Source organism: Chenopodium album, chromosome 25 (genome assembly GCF_948465745.1).
Source record: "Chenopodium album chromosome 25, dcCheAlbu1.1, whole genome shotgun sequence".
NCBI lineage: Eukaryota > Viridiplantae > Streptophyta > Magnoliopsida > Caryophyllales > Amaranthaceae > Chenopodium > Chenopodium album.
Genome location: NC_137858.1, coordinates 9005263 through 9028361, shown reverse-complemented (window position 1 = coordinate 9028361; position 23099 = coordinate 9005263). Strand labels below are relative to the sequence as shown.

Below are 23099 nucleotides of genomic sequence, written 5' to 3'. Positions count from 1 at the left end.
TCCCTCCGGACCACCAGCAGCGGCACCACCGTGGCAGCGCCACCCAGCCGCGGTGCTGCTGCTGTAATTTCCTTTTTTTTTTATTTTTTTTTATTTTAATTAATTAAAACAAAACAAATTTTGTAAAAATCAATTAAACTTTATGTGGTCCTATTAATCCCAAAATTAAATCATATTCAATTTTGAAATTAGGGTTCTTGATGAAATTAATCCCCAATTTAATTTAACACTTAAATTAAATAATTTGATCATGAAAAAATTCATAATTTTAACATGTAATCAAATAGATTAAATTCCTTAGACATATTACCATCGAAATAAATCAAAATCAAAACACAAATTTCACAAATTCGGGTTTATGGTTTCGAAATTTTCGAAAAAATAGGGTTAGGGTTCGAAAAATATTCGAGCATAATAGGGCAAAAATCGGATCACATCATGGCTATTTTGAGCATTATTAAATCACATTTAATCAATTCCAAGAGTTAAATCACATTTAATATAATAATTGACCCATAATTAAATATTCTCCCTCCTAATTGAATTAAAATTGTGGATTATCAAAGAATTATTGGCAATATGCGTAAATGCAATAGGCTAACTGATACCACTGTAGGATTTTATAGGTACTACGCAGCGGAAATAAACATGAATCATATTCATACAGTACCTAATCCAAGGATCTAATGCATAACACATAAAGCACAAATAATCGTACCTTTGAAGCGTGATTCCACGTGCGATCGAGCAAGAACAAAGGGAGATAAAGAACCCCAAGCGTGATTCCTCTAATTGGTCCACGGGCACAAGTTAAGACCTCCACTAATGCTAGTTAGTTGCAATTGAACACTTCAATTGACCTTCTATGGAGAAGAGCGAGCAACGAACCACCATGAACCACCACGAACACCACACGCGCCACCTAGGGTGGCCGGCTGTACGGACGAGGGGAGGAGAGAGATAGCCACGAGTTAGAGAGAGGATTAGGGTTTTGGGATTGGTTGCCTTCATGTCAAAATTCACTGTGTGTGAATTATGACTACCTACTGCAAACCCTAGGCATGGTTCTTATTTATAGATCTCATCTCTAAATAAGAGCCCATGTCAAAAGCCCAAAACCTAATTCCAATCTAACTATGCTAGCCCAATCCAATTCATGATTAGTTAATTGCTCATGAGGCCCATTAATGGGCCTCTTACTTGCTTAACCCAATACCCTTGTGTGTGACCAATATAGGATCCATTCTAAAGGGCTTTGGGCTATTTGACTAGCCCAAAGATCATCTCTCATAGTCTAGCAACAGAGGATGACGCCCCAATAGAATGAACTTATTATCTCCATAATAGTGATCCTTGATATATCTAGTAATTGCACTTATCGAAGACACAATTCCTTCAGTGCACTGTTTAGGATTAGCATTACTGTTTTCATTGGAAGGGCAAAACAAATTAACTATGCCTTTGCACGCAGCCCATCTTTACTGGACAATCAGTGTGCTGTGCAGTCTAGACAACGACGAACATCAAAGCGGCAGAAATGTATGCAGCAACTTTCTGGATCACAGCCAGTTAGGTACATGCTATTGCTTGCTTGAGTGCACTTATGTTGCTCTTTGCTATTGTGCACGTGGCTATTTGGTCTGATAGTGGTGACCTCTTATGCTTGCCAATATTGTTGCACTTGTTTGTATTGCTGGCAAAATAACTTAGCCTACGCTGTTTGCAGTGAAGTTCACAAAACAACACCTGCTGTTTCCAAGAATGTTTTACAACGCTGTCCTACAGAAGGTGAGAGGATTGGACAGAAATAATTAGTATATGCTTGCCTATCATTGTAGTTAGTAATGCCTTTCTGTGTTTATTTGGCTATATTTGTGTTCGCTTTAGATGTTCTTGCTGCTGCTACAACCCGCCTATTACCAGCAACACCTTTCACACTATCAGAACCTTCCTACTGTGATAAATGTGGAGCGAAGAAGTTTATGTTTGAATCTTTGCATTTTTGTTGTGGAAATGGGGACATAGAAATAGCTGCACCTGAGTATCCTTTTGAGCTTGTTTACCTGTTCACTGCAAAAGACGAAATAGCTGTGCATTTCAGGAAATATGCTAGATTGTACAATAATTTGTTTGCATATAGTTCTCTTGGGGGTCACTATTATGCAAGTACTTACAAAGGGATTTATGTCTTCAAATTGCATGGCCAGATGTACCATTTTGTCCCTCACTTATTGGCTAATGATAGTAGTCCGAGATATCTGCAATTGTATTTTTACGATGGGCAGCGTGAAGCGCAGAATAGGATAGATTGTTTCCCTATAGTAAGAGAGGATGTGGTTAGTATCCTTATGCATGTATCCCAGCAAAATCCTTATGCTATGTTCTTCCGCTCTTTAAGGGACAGAGGCATTCATGCGGACACAACAATCGTTCTTAATAAAAACCCAGTCCTTGATCAGCGTGTTTATAATGCTCCTTCTGTTGATGATGTTGCTGTGATTTGGCCGGAGAATGCTTCGTCTAGCCAAACTTTGGGTCCTCATATATTAGTAACTGGACAATCTAACGAGTCCCATAGAATCTACCATAATTATGGTTGTTATGATCCTCTTCAGTATCCTTTGTTGTTCCCTCGAGGAGAATGTGGTTGGACTCAAGGGCTTAAAAAGAATTCTCATCCAAATAGGAGAGCGGCAGACTCAATTCCTGATCCTATAATGTCTTGTGCTGTCCATACCGCTGCAGAGTTAATAGCTGAGGAAGAAACACGTAAACTCTCTTTTCTTGTATATGTTCGGTTATGTGTTAGTATTCTGGATCTTAATATTGCTTTCATTAATTAACTATAGTCCGGTCTGCTTTATACAGGTGCAAAGAGGCACAACACTAGGGCAGACAAGTTCATTTCTGCAAGAGAATACTATGCGTATAAATTACAGATTCGGCCGAATAACATGCTTTTGCGGGCAGGCCGCTGTTTTCAGCAATACATAGTTGATATGTATGTTAAGATTGAAAATACAAGGCTTGACTACTTTCGGAACAACCAGGAATCGATAAGAGCTGATCTATATAAGGGTATCTTGGATTCACTGGATTCCGGTGAAACTCTTGGCCATAATGTTGGCCGTAGAGTTATCTTACCTCCGACTTATATCGGTGGGCCTCGGGATATGAAGAAAAGGTACCTAAATGCTATGGCTTTAGTTCACCGCTTTGGTAAGCCAGATCTTTTTGTTACCATTACCTGCAACGCTAATTGGCCAGAAATAAAGGCTGAGCTTGCTAATGGTGAGACAGCACAGGATAGGCCGGATTTGGTTGCTAGAATATTCAGAGCAAAAGTACTCGCACTGAAGAAAGAAATCATGGAGAAAAAAATTTTTGGAGAAGTTGCTGCAATGGTATATGTAATCGAGTTTCAAAAAAGAGGCTTGCCTCACGCTCACTTCTTAATTATTCTCAAGCCTAAATACAAGTTGAAGTCTCCAGATGATTATGATCGTTTTGTTTGTGCTGAAATACCTGATCTAGCTAATCTTAGCTTAAGAAAAATTGTGCTTGCGCATATGATGCATGGCCCTTGCGGGGTATTGAACCCAGAATGCCCATGTATGCGCAAGGATGCCTCCAGGCTCAGTTGTAAGAATAAGTATCCTAAACCGTTCTGCAATGAAACAACTAATAATAGAGATGGTTATCCTATCTACCGTAGAAGAGAGACTGGAGAAAAGGTAACCATAAGAAGTGCACAGCTAGACAACCAATGGGTCATTCCTTACAATCCCTATCTTTCTTTGTTGTTTGATTGCCATCTAAATGTTGAAGTGTGTTCGACGATCAAGGCGGTTAAGTATTTATACAAGTATATATATAAAGGGCATGCTAGAATTTCATACAATGTTGTGCCTTCTACTGGTGAGACTGTAGATGAAATTGACCAATACCAATCGGGGAGATGGGTATCCCCTTGTGAAGCTGCATGGAGAATATTCAGTTTTGATTTGTTTGAAATGTATCCTGCAGTTTTACCCCTCCAAGTTCATTTACCTAATATGCAGACTGTTCACATTCATCCTCATGAAAGGCTCCGTTCTGTTGTTTCAGACTTAAAGCGGTCAAGAACTCAACTAACTGAATTCTTTGCAATGAATGCTGCGTCCGAACATGGACTAGGGTATTTGTACGGTGAATTTTGTGAGCATTACACATGGCATCAAGGTGACAAAAAGTGGAAACAAAGGGTCCAAAATAGGATTTCAGTAGGGAGATTAGCATTTGTTTTCCCTGCAGAAGGTGAACGATTCTTCCTCAGATTGCTCTTGTTAAATGTGAAAAGTCCTAAGTCTTTTGAAGATTTATGTACTGTCAATGGGTGTCTATGCCCGACTTTTCAAGAAGCTGCTTTAAAGCTTGGCCTTGTAGAAGATGATGATGTAGCTAATTCAACATTATCAGAGGCTTGTGAGACTCATATGCCTGCTGCCTTACGCCGCCTTTTTGCTACGGTGTTGTTGTTTTGTCAACCGAATGATCCTGCTGCTTTATGGAATACGTATTATTCTTCTCTTGCAGAAGACTTCTCTCACAGATTTCCAAATAAGCCATGGAAAATACAACAGCTTACAGCCCGAGCAATAGAACAGCACCTTGAGGCCATGGGAAAATCTCTTGCATCTTTTGGTCTGGAAGAATTAAATTCTCAATTTAGTGATGAGTTTAGGCGCACAAAAGACATTTTAGATGCTCTTGATGCGCCGATACCAGCAGATTGCCTCAGCTGTCGTGCACAGTTGAATGCTGCACAGAATGCTGCTTTTGAAAGCATAATGGAACATGTTATACAGCAGAAAGGCGGAGCTTTCTTTATTGATGGGCCTGGTGGTACAGGGAAAACTTTCCTTTACAATGCGCTATATGCAGAAATACGACAAATGAACAAGATTGTTTTGCCTACAGCTACATCGGGAATTGCCGCAGCAAATATTCCTTCGGGCAGAACTGCTCACTCCCGATTCAAGATCCCAATCAATGACGAAGTTTCTTTAGCATGCGATGTTCCAAAACAAGGTAGCTTAGCAGCACTGTTGAAGGAAACTACTTTGATAATATGGGACGAGGCTTCAATGGCTAGAAAACAGAATCTTGAGTCTTTAGACCTTTTATTGCAAGATATCTGTGGAAATAAGCTGTTGTTTGGAGGGAAAGTTGTTGTTTTTGGAGGAGATTTTAGACAAGTTTTGCCAGTAGTCCCTCGGAAAACTATGAAGGAAGCAGTTGAAACAAGCATTGTGACTTCGTATCTGTGGCCCGAGTTTATAAGATTTAGATTGACGGAGAACATTAGAGCACGTGAAGATCCATTATATTCTGCTTTTCTGCTTGCTTTGGGTAACGGTGAACTGCAGCAATCAGAAAATGCCTTTGTCGAGCTGCCAGAACAAATCGTACAGTGCGATGATAGTTCCAAAGAAATAGTAGCATCTGTTACAGAAGCAACATTTCCTGAAATTGCCCATGGGCGGTTTGATTGTGAGGTCTTTGCTCGCAAGGCAATTTTAACGCCCATGAATGATGATGTGGATTCAATTAACACCTTCATGATTGAGCAATTCCCTGGACATGCTGTAACGTACAAGAGTTTTGATGCAATTCTAAATGATACATGTAGTATATATCCTACTGAATTCATTAACAAGCTATGCCCTGGTGGAATGAGTCCTCACGAACTTATTTTAAAGGAAAACTGCCCAGTTATATTGTTGAGAAATTTGCTCCCATCTTCAGGGTTATGCAATGGTACCAGGCTAATTTGCAAGAAGTTTTTCCCAAATGTAATTCAGTGTGTTATAGCTGTTGGCCACTATAAAGGAGAAGAGGTCTTTATACACAGGATCAGCTTAAGGCCTTCTAGCTCTGTTAATTACCCTTTTATGTTTGAAAGGAAACAGTTCCCTATTAAATTGAGCTTTGCTATGACAATTAACAAGTCTCAAGGGCAAACTCTAAACCAAGTATCCATTTATCTTCCACGCCCGTGCTTTTCCCATGGGCAGCTTTATGTTGCATTATCGCGGGCCAAGAAATCAAAAGATGTTCGTGTTTTTACGAAAAATGCAGGAAGCGAATGTTCTGCAAATGCCATCAAGAATGTTGTTTCTTATGCACTTTTACGTTTAGCAGGTATTATTGATGCTGATGTAGGGCAGCGTGCCTGATCTGTTTCCTTGTTCGAAACAAAGTTCAAATGAATGCATACTACGACTGTGAAACTTTTACGATAAGAAATTTAAAGGTAGGCTATACTTTTATTGTTTTGCTCATCGACAGTATAGTTCACATTGGCTTTGTATACTATTTTTGACAGTTACCTTTCCAAATGTGCATGCCCCAAATTTTAAAATAGCTGTATCTTTCTAAATTATGCATTTTAAGTGCTTTAGCTAGATTATATTACTCTCTGAATGTTAGCTCTAAGATTAGCTGATATTCACCATGTGTGCAGTTCCATGAGTTCCAAATTGATAGTGCCTATAAGCAAAAATCAATCTCTAAGTGCAATAGACATGCGCTTTCCTGGAATGAACAAGGATGGTAAGTGACTTCTTCACTCATAAGTTAAGCTTAGTATATGTGTATTTGCTTTATTCCTTCTTATTACGTTACTTTTTTGCAGGTGCCCAGTCTTCATATATACATAACAATGTGATGCTCCCTCAGGTTCATGTACCCAACAACAATAATTTATGTAGGAACCATGATGAATCAAGAAAAAAAATATAAGGGGAAAAGACCATGCATTCACAAGAGAACTGTATTATTTTGTTTGCTGGTTGCCTTAGTTTCATTGTAGCATGTCCGCTTCTAATCTTTTACACTGTTGATGCTGCTTGGGTTATTATTGGAGGCTGAGCTTGCTGTATTGCACATGACCATACTACTATTTCTTGCACCTTAGAATGTGCTTTTTAGACCGAATATGGCATTGTTTGTTTATTGCTTTTCTTAATTCAACGCACTAACCATATTTTAGCTCCTTTTCATTACACTTGATTTACCTTACGGTTTATTACACATACCTTGCTAGCTCTGCATTTGCTGCTAATGTGCTCAATGACAGGGATGCTTATTCAAAGCTATACAGAACAGTGTGCCTGATATGTTGCCTTGTTCGGGTCAGATATCGCACGAATGCAGTCTATTGTTAGTACGGCTTTATAGGTATGCCAAAGTAATATTTGACCATCTCAATCAATAAACATAGACGTGCTTCTTTCTTGAGTGTTTAGCCTTCCAATTAGCTCATTAATCTGTGCATCATATTACAATCAATGTTCTTCAGATCTGCATTATTTCTGAGATAATCTTCCGCTTTGCGTAGTTTATAACTGCATAGGCTAATGAAGTTTGTTGGATTTTGCTTTTCTTCTGTCATTCAGGTTAGTAGTTTGTAGATTTGTTGAGCCTGCATTTTATGTGGTCCAGTACACTTTATAAGATCTACGAGACAAACTAAATGAAAATTGACGTATAACATTAAGAATTATAGTATAATATAGGAAATAACATGTATTATTAGCTCACTTCATCTATTAAGCATCTAACAGGAGCCATTGGTCTTCAGGTACTTAGACTATGGATACCTTACTTAGTGATCAAGCTACTGCATTATTTGGTTATATGACAATGCATACTCACTTTGTAATACCTGTTGATGGAAGCTTAACTGCCATTTTGCAGCAGCGCAAACAAAAAACTTACAAAAATCGTGTATGGATTATGGTTTGCACATGACACTTATTGAATGGCCTGAAGCTATTTCAAAGAAGATGGATCTAATGATAAAAGAGGAAGGTTGGTCCTTCAGTTTCTGAGGTATATATTTTTCATACATAATCATTAAAGTATCCCATGCTTTGCAATGTTCAGGTATAAATTCTTTCAAATCCTTCGCTTAGCACACGGGGTCTTTCACAATACATGATGAGCTTTTGATAGCGGGGTTCAAGAAACACAAGTCTTTGGCTGCCTTCCCTAACGTTCATGCAGAAAATGGTGATATAGGTGTTGCAGAACAGAAGCAAGTGATGAAACTTGACATCACTAATCTTGAGGGACCTGCTCTTCCAAGATCTTCTCTGGTAATTTCTTAGCATTCATTCAACATACATGGATTTGTGAATGATTTCTGATTAGCTGAAGACTCCATTGGACTTCAATTTTTCGTATTTTTCCCCTCTTCCCTATATCTGAGTATGCCAGAGGAAACACCAAATGTTATCCTACTTCTTTCAACTCTAAGAGGTAAGACTATCAGAACGAGAATGAAAGCAAGGAATAGAAAGACCAGGAAAGAACAAAAAAGGCTAGCAATAAAAGAAATAATGGATAGAAAAAGAAGGCGCTAACAAAAAAAACTTAAGCATAAGATGCTTTCACCTATAGCAGTTGTTTTCCTATAAACATGTTATGATAAAGGTTGTAGGCCTACGTATTCATGAGTTCAATTATTATTATGCATTCACTTAGTGCATTGTCACTATCTATTTTGAGCATGCTCTTTTACAGATTGACGACCTATTTGTATAGATTTTCTATCATAATAGCCTCATATTGTATCACCTGTAATTACATATGCTAATATAAGTAGCAAAAACTTGTGGTGCTGAACCTGTTGTCAGTGTCTACTTTTGCTGCACTAACCTTCTAATGGTTGCTTATTTGTTTGTTTGTGATGTTAGATGCAGCAAGGAAGATGATCTCATCTCTGGAGTTATGCACTGCTGTGCTAGCTATCCCTCCAAGATAGTTGATTACAGTCCTCTTTCTTTTCCAAACTTTATTTTGCTGAAAGCCATATTCAGTGAGATAAAACAGACTGCTTTCATCATTTTCCTCCAGACGGCTGTTTTCACATCCATGGAATTACTTTCTGTTTATATACAATGCACAATATAATAGGATTTCAAACCCTAAGTTAGTTTCTGCACTATAATCAGCGGTTCTGATGTCCTTTTCTTGTTTACTTCTGTCGTAACAGATGTGATTTGTTTCCCGTCGCTGGTAGAGGCTTAAGATGTATAGTGTCCTGTGCAGTAGCCCAATGTAAGCCCTTCTTACTCATATATGTCGCACTGATTCAATGGCTCGAGGTACAAATAACCTATATTAGAATAGACTAAAACTAGCATTCCGAAGTCAATATTTGTTTTTCCAGGAAAAAGAAGGTCAAAATGTGTAGCTTTGAATAGTAGTCGGTTGTATATTATTAGCTATATAATTAGAGTACTATACACATAACACAATGTGTGATGCATCTAGGTACAGATAACATGCAACAGAAACTATAGCACATTTGAGCACCTATCAATAGTATTTTTTTCCTGTGCCACTTACTCTGGGCCTGGCTTATTACTAGAATAAAATAAAAAAAGGCCTTGTATAGTCCAGCCCAAACTAAAAACAGAAATGCTACAACTCTTGCATGAAAATATATATATCCACTAAGTTTAGAATTGGAGTCCAACTCATTGCATAGAAAAGATACCTAAAGTACAAGTCAATGCTACTATTCATGGTAAACTTATTAATTAAATATATGCCTTGTACTTTACTCTTATTTAAGCCACACAAAAAATCTGATATTTTACATTACCCAAGAATCAGTTTTGCCTTAACCACAAAAAAATCTACTTACTATTTGCTTATTACATAAGGAAAGAATTACCTTAGTAAAATTAAGTGACCTCTAGCTGTACACCAAAAAAGAACTGAACAGTAATCACCCTTTTACTACAGTGTAGCCCTACAAACAGCAAGGAAAACTTCCTCACCAACGTTTCCTATAAATACCAAATTAGCTTCTGCCTTCTAAACCACCAAATCTTTTCCTTCGTTTTCATTCCTTAGCATGGTATATCTGCCTTCTTTTTCCCCTCAATTTCTTTTTATAATTTTAATAGCAACAATGGTTACTGTCCATGCACTCATGAACTGATTTTCTATGAAAAAAAAAAAAAAAATAACACTAACAAATTAACTAATACAATTCTTTTTCCATTGTTATGATATAGCTCAGTTCTACAATGGCAGTACTGTATATATGCTGACTCAAATTTAGAATTCTCCCTTCTTGTCCTGCACTCACATGCTCACAATAGATGTCTCATCTTTTAGCAAGTGTTTCACTGTTTATTTTCACTTTTCATATGTTCTGCATGCATATAGGTTATGAATGAAGTGCTCCCTTCACTCAAAAACTGTAGGGCAAAGGAAATTCCTAAAATTTCCATGTAAAATACATCAGTGTGTGTCTTTCCTTTGCACCTGACTTCTACAAGAGTTTACAAACATTTTTGTAGCTATGTGTTCTGCTCTAGCATAATTTGACATGTTAGATCTACATCTACACTGTGCAATATATCTGTATTCAGTATGCTTATTGTTGTATTGCATGATCTGTTTTACAGACAATGAATACACCGCCTAAGATGAAGCTGGAACCTGTTTACCTAGACGAACTCACTGCACAGAGCAAGGACTACAAAGTGAAGGTTACTGTGACTGAAAAGGGAAGGCCTCAACCTTCGCCTAAGAAGCCTGGTGTCATCTTTCAGACGATAATCTTAGAAGATGAAAAGGTAAGCGTATCTATTAATCATGTCTCTTACAGAAATATAGATATGTTGTTAGATTATAGCAAATGAATTTTCCTATCAGATAAGCATCGTGTTAGGGCTATGTTTTGTTTTTGCTAAATATAGATACTCTTTTTATCCCAAAAAAAGTATGCTAGATTATTCTCATGTTACAAGAATTGAGTTATTAGACTAAACTTACGTACAAATTGGATCGGTTGATGGTATCGTACTAGATTATTCTCATGCTACAAGAATTGAGTTATTAAACTAAACTTAAGTAAAAATTGGTTTAGTTGATGGTATCGTAGTGCATAAATTTGAGCTTCGTGGCATAAAAAAAAATGTGTTGTAGAGTTTGTATACGGTAGCTATATAAGCGAAAACTTATTTCATAAGATCACTTTTCCTGTTTGAGTTTTTAGCCAGATTACTTTTTGATCTTCTTCAACCCATGCATTTGTTTACAGTATACTTTCTTATAATATGTCTAACCAAGTTTCAACTGTTTTCTGCTTAGACATAATATGAATATACATGATCTTCTAGGAAAAATAGATATAGTACATTATTATCATACTATTAAGCTGCAGTAACTGCCCTTTGCTGCAAATTGAATTACTATTGTTCCTGCCTTTGCAGTTTAGTTATGAATATTAGAAGTATAGATTATCGCAGGCATTTTTTTTCTCCCTTTTAAAAGAACAAGAGAAAAAAAAAGAGATGATATCGTTCACTATTGCCAAGTCTATGACATAGCCTAATGCAAACATATGCTCTCTTTCTCCATAATTTTAAAAACTGCCCACTGTGAGTCTAGCATTTTTTTTTAAAAAAAAAAGCAACAGAAGCAAAAAAAAAAAAAAAAAACAGCCTTACCTCATTGTAGCATGAATGAGTAACATTTTTGTTGTTTGTTTTTTTTTTTTTTTTAATGCTCACATTCTGATTATGCATATCATTCTAAACTCATTCACTAAAACTCGCTTTTACATTGGCACATGTAATGAACTTACCTGTTATTATTCTAACCTGTATCACGCATTAATAACTAATTATATACAAAGCTGCATATTCATACCTTTTTACCCTGCTATTGCTTAATGCCCTTAATCTATAACCAGAAAAACAAAATGCGATGTGCTCTCTTTGGAGACCAAATCGAAGCATATGAAGACGTTCTTAAGTTATCTGGTCAGTACGAGATTTCTAAGGCTCCTATAACTGCTGTTGATGAGCAATACAAAGCCAACTTCAACTTGGAAGAGCTCCCTTACCAAATGACCGTTGGACAGCAGACTATTATTCAGCGGCTGAATCCTGAAAGTGGTCCAATCGAGCCTAAGTATCAACCTCTATCAACCATTCCAAGATCACCTGACCCAAATGCCAGATTTGGTATTGCCTATTATACATCTATAAAATGAAAGATATAGGTTTTATGCTAATCAGAAAAAATAATGTTGTTTCCCACATTATCTGAATTCGATTTCCTGATTAAAACAGATATAGTTTGTGTGGTCCTGTTCGTTGAAGAAGCTCCACGAATGATACCTAACATTCGTGGACGTGATAGTCCAGTACGAGAGATCTCTGTTACTGACACAAGGTAACGAAATATTGTCACACACCAGTTTGATATTATACTTTTCACTCACTTAAATTCCTTAGATAACTTACACCATCAAATGTATAATCAATCAGCCAAGACCATGCTATGACAATCTCTGCTTGGAATGATCTTACTGGAAAACCTTGTAATGCTTTGAGTAATTGGGCTGAAAAATTCAATGTCGTTGGATTCACTGCACTGAAAACCCGTCATACAAGAGGTCAATCTAATTCTTTTGCTTTAGTTATGGCAATTAGCATCAATTATGAAATATCTAACCTATTTCTTGTTTGTTTACAGGATTTAGTCTGAATACGACTATGTCTACTAGGATTATTATGAATCCTAAAGGACAAAGGGCAGACATACTTCGCGAATGGTAGTTAATGCAGCTGCTTTATTATGCTTCTATAGTTAATTGGTGTTTGTCTAAACATCCTATTATGTCTTATGTCCTGTTTCAGGGTTAAGCTGTATCACCACGTGCTGCTAGACAGACAGGAAAGGATTCTTAATGTACGATATCCAGGCACTGAAAAAAAGATTGTGACAATAGCTGAACTAAGAAGCAAAAAGGTTTCGTCAATGTTCCCTTACCCTACATCTATTTCAGGGGAAAAAAAAAGAAAAAAAAAAAGAACCACAGCAAGTAACACTTTCAGAATCTAGAATTGTCACGAACCGTCTTATATACAATCTCTGCCATTCATGCAGGCATCTAATGCGACTCCAGATGAAACAGCTTGGATCAAAGTGACTATACCAAATGCTGATTTGCAAAGAGTAAATGCATACATAGGATGTCTTAGCTGCGGGAAACGAACACATCTTGCTTTGGGAACTCACTTTCCTTGCATTTCATGCAAAAAAGCAGATACTGTGGCAACTCACAAGTATGATCCCACAAAAATACATGCGTTACACTTAATATTGTAAATATATTATAAAAGTGCATTTAACTTACATATGCTTGCTTGCAGGGTTACCTTCAAGTTTGAAGTTATCGATGACAGTGGAATGATGGCATTTACTACCTTCAGCGACGATACAGAAAAACTTTTCCGTATGACAGCCTCTGAAATCTGGAATATGAAAACTTCTGTAAGTGTCGATACCACTTATATACACTTTCGCTCTTCACAAGTGTGTTTAAACTCTGGATTTTCCTTTCTGTACTGCTATAGTGCAGCTTAGTCTAAATAGTTTCATAGAGATTATAATTGTTATAGTCATACACCTTTGCTAATCACAATGATGCACGCCGGTTTTGTTTTCCCCTTATTCTTATTCTTGAGCTGTGCTAACTTCACAAACCATTGATCACCTTCCAAGGAACGCCTTATAATGTTTCTGCCTAAACTTTATTTATGCATCGACCCTAAATAGGTTTTTCTTAATCATGGTGTCACTGCATAGTCCTTGGTAAATACCAGAACTCAAGTCATATGCAACCTAACTGATTTACTTATTTCCTTTCAAGTTCAACCACCAAAAAAAAAGCTTACCTGAGTAGCATTGACTTATATGTAATCCATATGACAGTGTGTGAATTCATTGTGGCACGATTTATTCTTACATAACAGCCTTGCAATTGTAGGGAAATTGGGAAGCATTCAAAGCTGTGCACGAAACACTGTCAAAAAAGCCTTTCTTCATTCAGGTAACTCCAACTTTGGAGTTAGCCAGGAATAGTGTCCTATTATGGACTTTGAAGGCTGTTGAGGTAGAAGATGCACTGCCAGAAGTTCAAGTTCTAGGCTCATCATCTGCTGCTCTAGACAGGGATCAGACTCCCTTTACACCTGATAAGGCACACAGGGCAGACCAGGCATTCATCAATGAGACTGCGGCGTATAGCAGCAAAGACTTCAACATCTCGCCAAGCCTAAGTAAGGCTCATGGAAAAGCAGTTGTTCCTTCTACCCCAGACGGCAATGCTAATTACAGCCAGAAGAATACAGAAGCAAGTGATGAGGTTCTTGCTGAAATAGCACAGCTCCGTGAATTCAGCCTTGCTTCTCAGGCGTTTGACAAGGATTGTTTTGATGTTGCAATTCAGCAACAAAGCAAAGGAATTACAATTTCAGAGCCATTGGCTTCAGAGACTGAGCTGCCTACATGGAACAAGCTGACGCGCACACGCAGCAGCGCCAAGAACAAGGAACCAATTTCAGCAGATGGGATGCAAGATTCAGAAGACGAAGACCCTGTTCCTAGGAAAAAGCTCCGAACAGCCCTGTTCAGAGAATCTACTGAGAAAGAAACTTCTGAAGACACCGAGTAATCTGAAGGCATCCTCAAAAAAATATGAATGAAGCCAGCTTTAAATATATAAAGACTATGAATTGTCCGCTAAAAGAATCTTAGTACTAATGAATCTCTAGGATAAGGTAGTTTGCTAAAGTTGAAGAAGCTTTTGGATGTTTAAAAGGAACATTTTGGACATCGTGTGTTCCCTATAAACATCGTACATGTATATATAGTACTTGAATTATGTAATAGCGACTGCTCTGCATCAACAATAGTGTCTTTGACACTCTATTTAGTAGAACTTGGATCTTCTAATATGTATAAAGTAATGATGGCAGTTTAAAGCCTAGAATATCGTAAGTGAATTATATGTACTTGCTTGTATCCCTAAATAAGGATACCTATTTATATATGAAGTAACTTATTATAATTCCTTGTTCCAATTATTACCTTACCATCAAGAGTTCACTACTTTTTGATGTTACAAGCTATATCTTGTGAATCAAGGTGAAATGAACAAAGAAGCTATATCAGAATCCAAATTTCAGATATACCTGTTACTGTTTCCATTCTCATGCATTTTCCTTTTTGTGAACCTATTCACATTCTTTACTTCTTTCTTTTACACACCAGATAGCACACACACTGCCTAATACATGCTTATACGGTTAGAAAAATTACCTATTGAAAAACTATTCTCTGAAACCAATTGATCCCCTTTTTCGTATCAATACAGATAAGACAATAATGCTACTAGCAATATAAAAAATCAACCTAAATAAACAATACATCACTCAAATTCAACCCAAAAAAACCGCAATTCTAACGGATGCTTCGTGTTCCTGCAGAACCAAATAGCACAAATCATAACAAGTATAGTAACAAGTCAAGAAGGATTATCACAGCAAGAATAAGAGGAGTTTTCCTTGAGGCAGAAAGAGTATCGCAGCAAATTGGTTCTTATTGAAATCTGACAGTAAAAGAAGAATTCATAATTATGGACTGCTTGTTTGAGGCAGGTTTAGAAACTGAACATTTTTCAGGGTCACAAAGTATGCAGGTTAGACATAAGGATGAACCAGAAGATCCAACATTCAAACCATAATTCTGATGGTTCCTAACACGCTCTTAGCTTTACTAAAATACTGACCTCCTATAAACTCAGACAGCCTTTCTAGCATTATCTTCTTTGTTTACTGAAAATAATGAACAAGTTCTTCTACTAATATTATGATCTTAAATAGAGCTTGGGTACAGCTGAAAGAACTAAATCGCTTTAGCTTACAGACCTTGTATAGACAACACAGCTACAGCCTACACCTACACTTTAGAACTTTACATGCATATAATTAGCATCAGTTATATAGGCTTAGTATGTCACAAATGCATTATTAGTGAAATGCCATTTTTTTGTCCCTCTCACAAGTATAGATTCCAATCCCATTCAAAGAATATAACAAAGCAACAAGAATTTACATATACTGAATATATAATAAGCTAACACAATTAACATTTAAGTCATATTAATCCAACCATTACATAAAAGCATACCCAGAGCACTTTAGAGCGCCTACAGAAAGCACAATTCTTCATTAACTAAACACAAAGGCAAGATTACCTAATTACCTACACTATCACATAGCATAGTAACATTACATTATTGCATTGAAAGATCCTTAAACGTTTACTCCTCGACACATTCTATCCTAATACATTTAATTCGGTGCAAGCATAACCTCAAATAAAAGAGGATATCCTCGTCGATACACAACCACTGCACCAACACCACTAATAATACACTGCTCCTCGTAAAACATATTAACACCATTCCTTAGCGAGCAAGCAATGATTACATTCCCTTCTCGAGCTATATGAAGTTCAGCACACCACTGTTTGAACACCATTAAAAAAAGGCTTAAGTAGAAAAATGTGTAATAAAAAAAACCACATACTGCAGAAATTTGATTCCCTTGATCAATACTTATTACCCATTTCATTATAGCAGCTACGATTGCCTAATAAAAAAAATTGCAAAGAACTTCAGCAAAGCATAGTAATTCTAATAAAACACTACCATATCTAATTATAAATGCTAACCTTACTAACCATACCATTATTCAGCAATGTACACTCATTTCTGCCACAAATAGCAGCCTATTATATACACAGATTTCCCAATACAAGACAACACATGACGATCAAAAGATGCATAGCAAATGTAATAATGTTACCCTTTGAACAAAGCAAACATACTCAGACTCTGCTAAGCATAAGATTCTCAATAATTACAAAGCTGAAACACACTTGACTTATAACAATGCAAAACCAAAACTACTACTATTCTAGATTCTCTATCATGACAATTAATGCAGCATACATAACTAATATCCCTGGCTCTGCACTGCGCATCGTTTAGCCAAAGTCTAATTATAGAAAATCATAGAAAGGCAAGACTTGCATTTGCACCTCTGCTTTTCCACATGTGTAGTTTATTCTATTCCAAAAACCAGAAGGGGCTGCAAACAGACAGTATATAGTTCTTTGTCACTCTATATGAAATTAGGCCACATGTGTACTTCAAAATCATTGTCTTGGCTAATACACATTTACCAAGTCAACTAAAGTACACATCACGTAATTTCAAGAGCAACCGAATCTACCATTTAAGTTCCAAACGCTAACAACATGTATAATATTGCATTCCATCTATATCTATATCGCCTACACAAAAGCGTGAATTTCACAAAAAAATAAAAATCGCGCATCACACTTATCTTGCCGTTGGGGGAGCACGCGCATCGCGCGTGCTCCAACAACTAGTTTTATAAAAAGAGCCTTTAAATATTCAACTGTTGTTAAGGCGCAGAGGGGGGAAAGGCATGCCTCATGCGCATGGCGCATGTGTTAAAAGCTACAAGCCTACAAGTATATCAAGATGAAAATAAAATCAGCCCAAATTAACTTAAATAATTGACATATTTGTTCATACAAAACTTTGACACATTATTTTGTCCAAAAAAAAAAACTTTCACAATTAATTTACATTAATATTAATTCAACAACTTTTTAATAATAGTTAATTTTCAATTTATATAGAGAAAATAAGGATCAAATTTAGCTACAAAGCCTACAAAAATATCTATAGTATTGCAACGATCGACAAGTAAAAACATTTTTAGTATTGCAACGACCAACAAGTAAAAACATCTTTAGTATTGCAACATGTCAAATAAACGACCTAGGATAATCATTTCTTTATTTTGCTTTTGGTTAAGAAATTGATGAGGAAAAGTTTTTATCGATACAAATGTATATTACTTAATACTCGTATTATTAAAGAAATGTTATATTTAAATAGTGTTCTATTCCTCTAATTTTAACTCATTTGAATTTGCTACTCCATAGATAATGTATACTTATGTACTCGTAATTCTTATAAATCCTTACCACATGCTAGAATTTGTTTGAATAGTTGAACTAATGTGAATTTGCTAAAAAAAAAAAATGTCCTTTAACAAATCAAATTACTATGAACAACATAATACCTTATTAGAACAATAGAGCTTATATGAGTTATATTAATCATAAATAAAATTTGTGTAATTTTAGTTACTCGTAATTGTTTGCTTATTCCAAGCACCATCCATTTGTATCGAGAAGTTGGAGTAGCCTTGAACTATCTTACCTAAACTTGCAACTGTGAACCCCGGAGGACGCATAGGGTCTAGATCTTGAGGATACATTTCTTCTAGCCCACTTGTTTCCTGATTCACAAAAGTCCGATGTTCTTCCATACGCTTGTCAATCTTCTCTAGAATCTCCTCTGCAGGCACCATGTTTCCTCTAAATATGAACTCATTTCTTGCTAGCCAAATCTCCCATAAGGTGGCTAAGAAAATTGGAACCTTCTCACTAGCGGGACCATCCTGACTATAAAAGGATGGGTACAGGTTGGGCACTAGCGGAAGGTGGAGTATTAACATGGCATTATGGCTGCAGTTTTGGTATGGCAAGCTCTGCTCTTCAAGCGGAAGCTATAGCTTGCCTAAATGCTATAAAATGGTGCTTCCAGGAAGGGTTACATAGTATGGTATTTATAACGAATGTTGTAAACTTGGTTACTCTTTTGCAGAAGGGGAAGGCTAGAGATAAAACAGTTGATTGGACTATCTCTGAGATCAAGGAAAAGGGTAAGAGTTTTAACTGGTGCGTTATCCGCAAGGAAAGCAGAGCTAAGGTGGAAGTAGCACATAGATTAGCTAAGGATGCAACAACCTTTTTAGTTTCTTATGTTACTAGTCCTTCTTCATTTATGTATTAAACTGTTTTTTTTTTTTTTTTTTCCAATGTCAAAAAAAAAATTATGAATTTGTCCTTTATCCAATCAAAATACAAAGTAGTAAATTTAAAAAAATATAAAAAATAAAAAGAAAAATAAAAAGAAAAATAAAAAGAAAGAAAGAAAAGAGAGAAGATCTGGGGAAAAAAAAAAAAAAAAAATCACACAAATACCCCTCTTTCACACAAAATTCTTATTTCTCACATCACATAGTTGAAGAAGAAACAGCTTCACCTTCTCTTGTCAGTTGTCACTCTATAACACCCCAAATGCCTTCCATGCTCTTTCTCTCTCCTCTTCAATCCCCTTACTCTCCATGACACTCCAACCCCTTCTCAATTTCAATTTCAATTTCAATTGACACAATTTTAGGGTTTTCTCTCTCCTTTCTCTTTACTCTGTAGCTGTTTCAATTGGGTTTTTGTTTAATTTTTCTGGGTTTTTGTTTAATTTTTAAGGGGTGATTTTGATCTGGGTTTTTCTTATTTGGATCTGTGGAGATATAGGAGAGAGAATTGTTGAAAAATGGAGGAGGGGTTTTGTAATTGGGGAGTGATCCGATCTCTTCTTGCTGTTGTTCAATGGTGGGCTTTCAATGTCACTGTTATTATCATGAACAAATGGATCTTTCAGGTCTTTTTCTATAATTTCCTTTTATTATTATTAATTGGGTGTTTATAAATTATCCATCTTTTAATCTTATTTTAATAATTTTGATGGGTAATCTGAGCTGTTTCCTGTATATTTATATTTAAATTTGTACATTTTAATGTTTTCTTTGTTCTGATTCTGTATTATTGGTTTGTGATGCCATCGTTAATGTGTATTTTGAGGTTTGCGTGTCAATTGTTGTTATTAATGTTTTGTTGATATTTGATAATTTGTGTATTTTATTTCCGTTTTTCTATTGTTAATATCATGTTTAAAAAATGATTTCTTCCAGTTGCTAATTTATTTTTAAATAATATTGTTGCTCTTTGTTTTAGTATTTGTTTGTGTTTGAACCGCTTTCAGTTTAGTTTGATGTTACATTTGCTGAGGTTATCTTTGGTTATGATCAAATTGATGTAACGGCTGATTGAAGCTTATGCTAGTTTGTAAGTGGTTTTTTTGGATTTTTTTATTAGAAGAGGGGAAAACATAGGAAAGAAAAGTTCTTGCTTAATCACATTTGGCATCCCCCAAGGGATGGATCGACATATTTCATGTTGGAATTCTGAAATGATTAGAATGCCAATTGTATTACCATGTACTTCCAAATACTGTTGTGCATTTATTTTTCGTGATATGTTATGACTTATGATGCATAGTATTCCTGTAAAAGACTGTATCATTGGCTTCTTAGAGAATGTTGCTATTGTGGTCATGTGAAATTACAATTTAAGTATGTTGATCTAGTCAGATGGTAATGTTTGTGTCTGCACCTACATTGAATGTGCTATATATCTATATGGTGTGATAAATGCCATTGAAATGAACACAGGATTTAGAGCAGCTAGAGAAACTCGTAGTTGGTAATTCAGTGTTATCCTAGGAAGAATGTCTGATTTGATCTAAAGCAGAAGATAACAATTTCCTCTCTTCAGTTTAGATCAGATCCGTTGATGTCAAATGTGCCATTGCATGCGTAACTATGTGTTGTCTTAATTTACTCACGAATCAGTTATTTGTGCAAATGTTAACATGTTTTCTTTTCGGGTATTGGTTAAACAGAAACTGGATTTCAAGTTTCCTCTTACAGTATCTTGTGTCCACTTCATATGCTCTTCCATTGGAGCTTATGTGGCGATTAAGATTATGAAGGTAAAACCTTTAATAACAGTTGACCCTGAAGATCGCTGGAAAAGGATATTTCCCATGTCATTTGTCTTCTGTGTCAACATAGTCTTGGGAAATGTGAGTCTTCGATATATACCAGTCTCCTTTATGCAAACCATCAAATCCTTCACTCCAGCAACAACTGGTCAGTTATAGAATCAACTTATCTATTTTTTGTCTCCAAATTGATATTAGATGGCTGTCTACAATAATATTTGGCTAAACATAGATTGTAACAGTTATTTTGCAGTGGCTCATATGGAGAAAATACTTTGAGTGGAAAATCTGGGCATCTTTGGTCCCAATTGTTGGTGGGATTCTTCTAACTTCTATGACAGAACTTAGTTTCAACATGTTTGGATTTTTGGCTGCTTTGTTTGGTTGCTTGGCGACCTCAACCAAAACTATTCTTGCAGAGTCTCTTTTGCATGGCTACAAGTTTGATAGGTACTTGTTTATCCCTATCTGTTTCTTTTTCCTGCTCTGTCAATGTGCTATGTATTTTGCTTAAAGACATTTGTACCTCATACTTGATCCATCTAATAGGCTGACCTTTATTGTTCTTCATGTTTTGTGTTGTTAATTGAAAGGATAAAGGGGACATGTGTTAAAGCTATTGTTTCTCTTTTTCCCTTTCAAATTAAAGATGATCATTTCATGTGCATTACATGTTGACCTATAACCTCTACTTATCATTCTTGTGATACTTTAGAATGGCGGTTTCTGTTAGATCTGTAAATGTCTGTTGGCTGACTCAGCTCCAGCTTTGCTTCATTCTTCAGACACCTACTAGACATCTGAAGCATATCCCACTCCCTGTTTTTCTTCCATTGTTGAGATAATTACAGATCATACCTGATTTTTATGCGGTTGTTAATTTTCTGTGTCATCTGCCATCTGTTACATACTTCTATATATTCTTAAAAGGGAGTAAGAGATAAGTAGAAAGAAAAGATAACAGTACGAGAAACTGTACTAATTTCATTTAGATCTGGATTGATAGTAGGAATGTGACCTTCAGTAACATTGCACTTGTCTACCTTGGGAATTCATGATTAGCAAACCATTCATTGTTCATGCATTCTTGCCTTGTCCTAGCTCTGATTGGTGAAGCTGGGAGGGAGTGAAATGGGAATTTCCTCCTCGTCACCCATTGTTTTCTGAATTTAGCGGTGTACTGAAAATCATTTCTTCATGTGTGCCTTACATTCAGAACCTTGTCTACATATGGGCAAATTGCAAATATGCTTTGTTTAGTAGTCTGCTTCAATCTTTACCTTGCTTTGCCTTGCCTGTGCTTGCCTTCATTCATCTTCTGCTCTTTGGTCTTTAGTAATCTGCTTCTTCTCTGCAACTGATTTTTTCTGTGTTGATATTTTTCCAGCATAAATACCGTATACTACATGGCACCTTTTGCGACAATTATTTTAGCATTACCAGCTTTGGTACTTGAAGGTCCTGGAGTGATTGTATGGCTTAACACACACCCGTCAGTCTTCTCTTCTATGAGCATCGTCTTTGGCTCTGGAGTATTGGCTTTCTGTCTCAATTTTTCCATCTTTTATGTTATTCATTCTACTACAGCAGTCACGTTCAATGTTGCTGGAAATCTCAAGGTGAGCTGAAATGATTCTGGTTATTGTTTTTGGCATCCCTTATGATCTGAACTTGTTTAGTTGAATCTCTACCCTTCATTATTTGTGAGTTTGAAGAACTTAAAACTCCCTCTGAACCACAGTATCAATTGCTTTAGCTTATTCATTTAATCCATAATACAAGTCATTGTACACTACAATACAAATGCTACATAAGTAAGTATATCAATACAATATCCAGTGCAATAGTATGATTATTGATTAGTATCAATACAGTCATTAGCTTAACAATGCATCTTTCATAGAACTTTACCTGATAATATGCTTATAGTTTGTTAAAACAACCTAGCAAAGGATGTAATTCAAAAAATAAACAACGAAATAATCTTTGCTAAATTTTCTGATTATGTGGATTGTTTCTATTATTTAAAAAATAAAAATTAAATAAAAAAAAACACCTAATTTACTTGTATTGTTTTCCTTAGGTTGCTGTTGCCGTTCTCATTTCATGGCTGATATTCAAAAACCCAATTTCGGGTTTGAATGCACTTGGATGTGCTGTAACACTGGCTGGGTGTACTTTCTATGGCTACGTGAGGCACTTGATATCACAACAACCGCCCGGCACACCAAGAACACCCAGGACCCCACGGAGTCGGACAGAAATGATCCCCCTTGTGAATGAGAAGTTAGATGACAAGGTCTGAATCAAAAGTAGTATATTGCAGGTAAATTCAAGGTGCTTGGAATAGGTTTATAGGAAAACATAGGTGATGACGATGATATTTATTTCTTTGTTGTGTAGACATGATTAGATTCTTATAATTCAATAGATGCTTCTTTTCTAA

At 36.2% G+C, this 23099-nt stretch overlaps 1 protein-coding gene across 1 annotated transcript; it reads left to right on the top strand.

Moving 5' to 3' along the window:
* Positions 1–19067: 19067 nt before the first annotated feature.
* On the top strand, positions 19068–23099 carry LOC145614281 (UDP-galactose transporter 1-like). Its single transcript, XM_081669309.1, has 5 exons — positions 19068–19471; positions 20552–20801; positions 20896–21103; positions 22041–22272; positions 22737–23099. The coding sequence occupies exons 1-5, from the start codon at positions 19364–19366 to the stop codon at positions 22956–22958; spliced, it is 1020 nt and encodes a 339-aa protein (XP_081525435.1). The 5' UTR covers positions 19068–19363; the 3' UTR covers positions 22959–23099.

Excerpts from the sequence above, each read along its gene's own strand:
- LOC145614281 (XM_081669309.1), top strand. The coding sequence starts at position 19,364 with ATGGAGGAGGGGTTTTGTAATTGGGGAGTGATCCGATCTCTTCTTGCT. Across the intron at positions 20,802-20,895 it reads CTTCACTCCAGCAACAACTG|TTATTTTGCAGTGGCTCATA; the intron begins GTCAGTTATAGA and ends AGATTGTAACAG. Across the intron at positions 22,273-22,736 it reads ATGTTGCTGGAAATCTCAAG|GTTGCTGTTGCCGTTCTCAT; the intron begins GTGAGCTGAAAT and ends TGTTTTCCTTAG.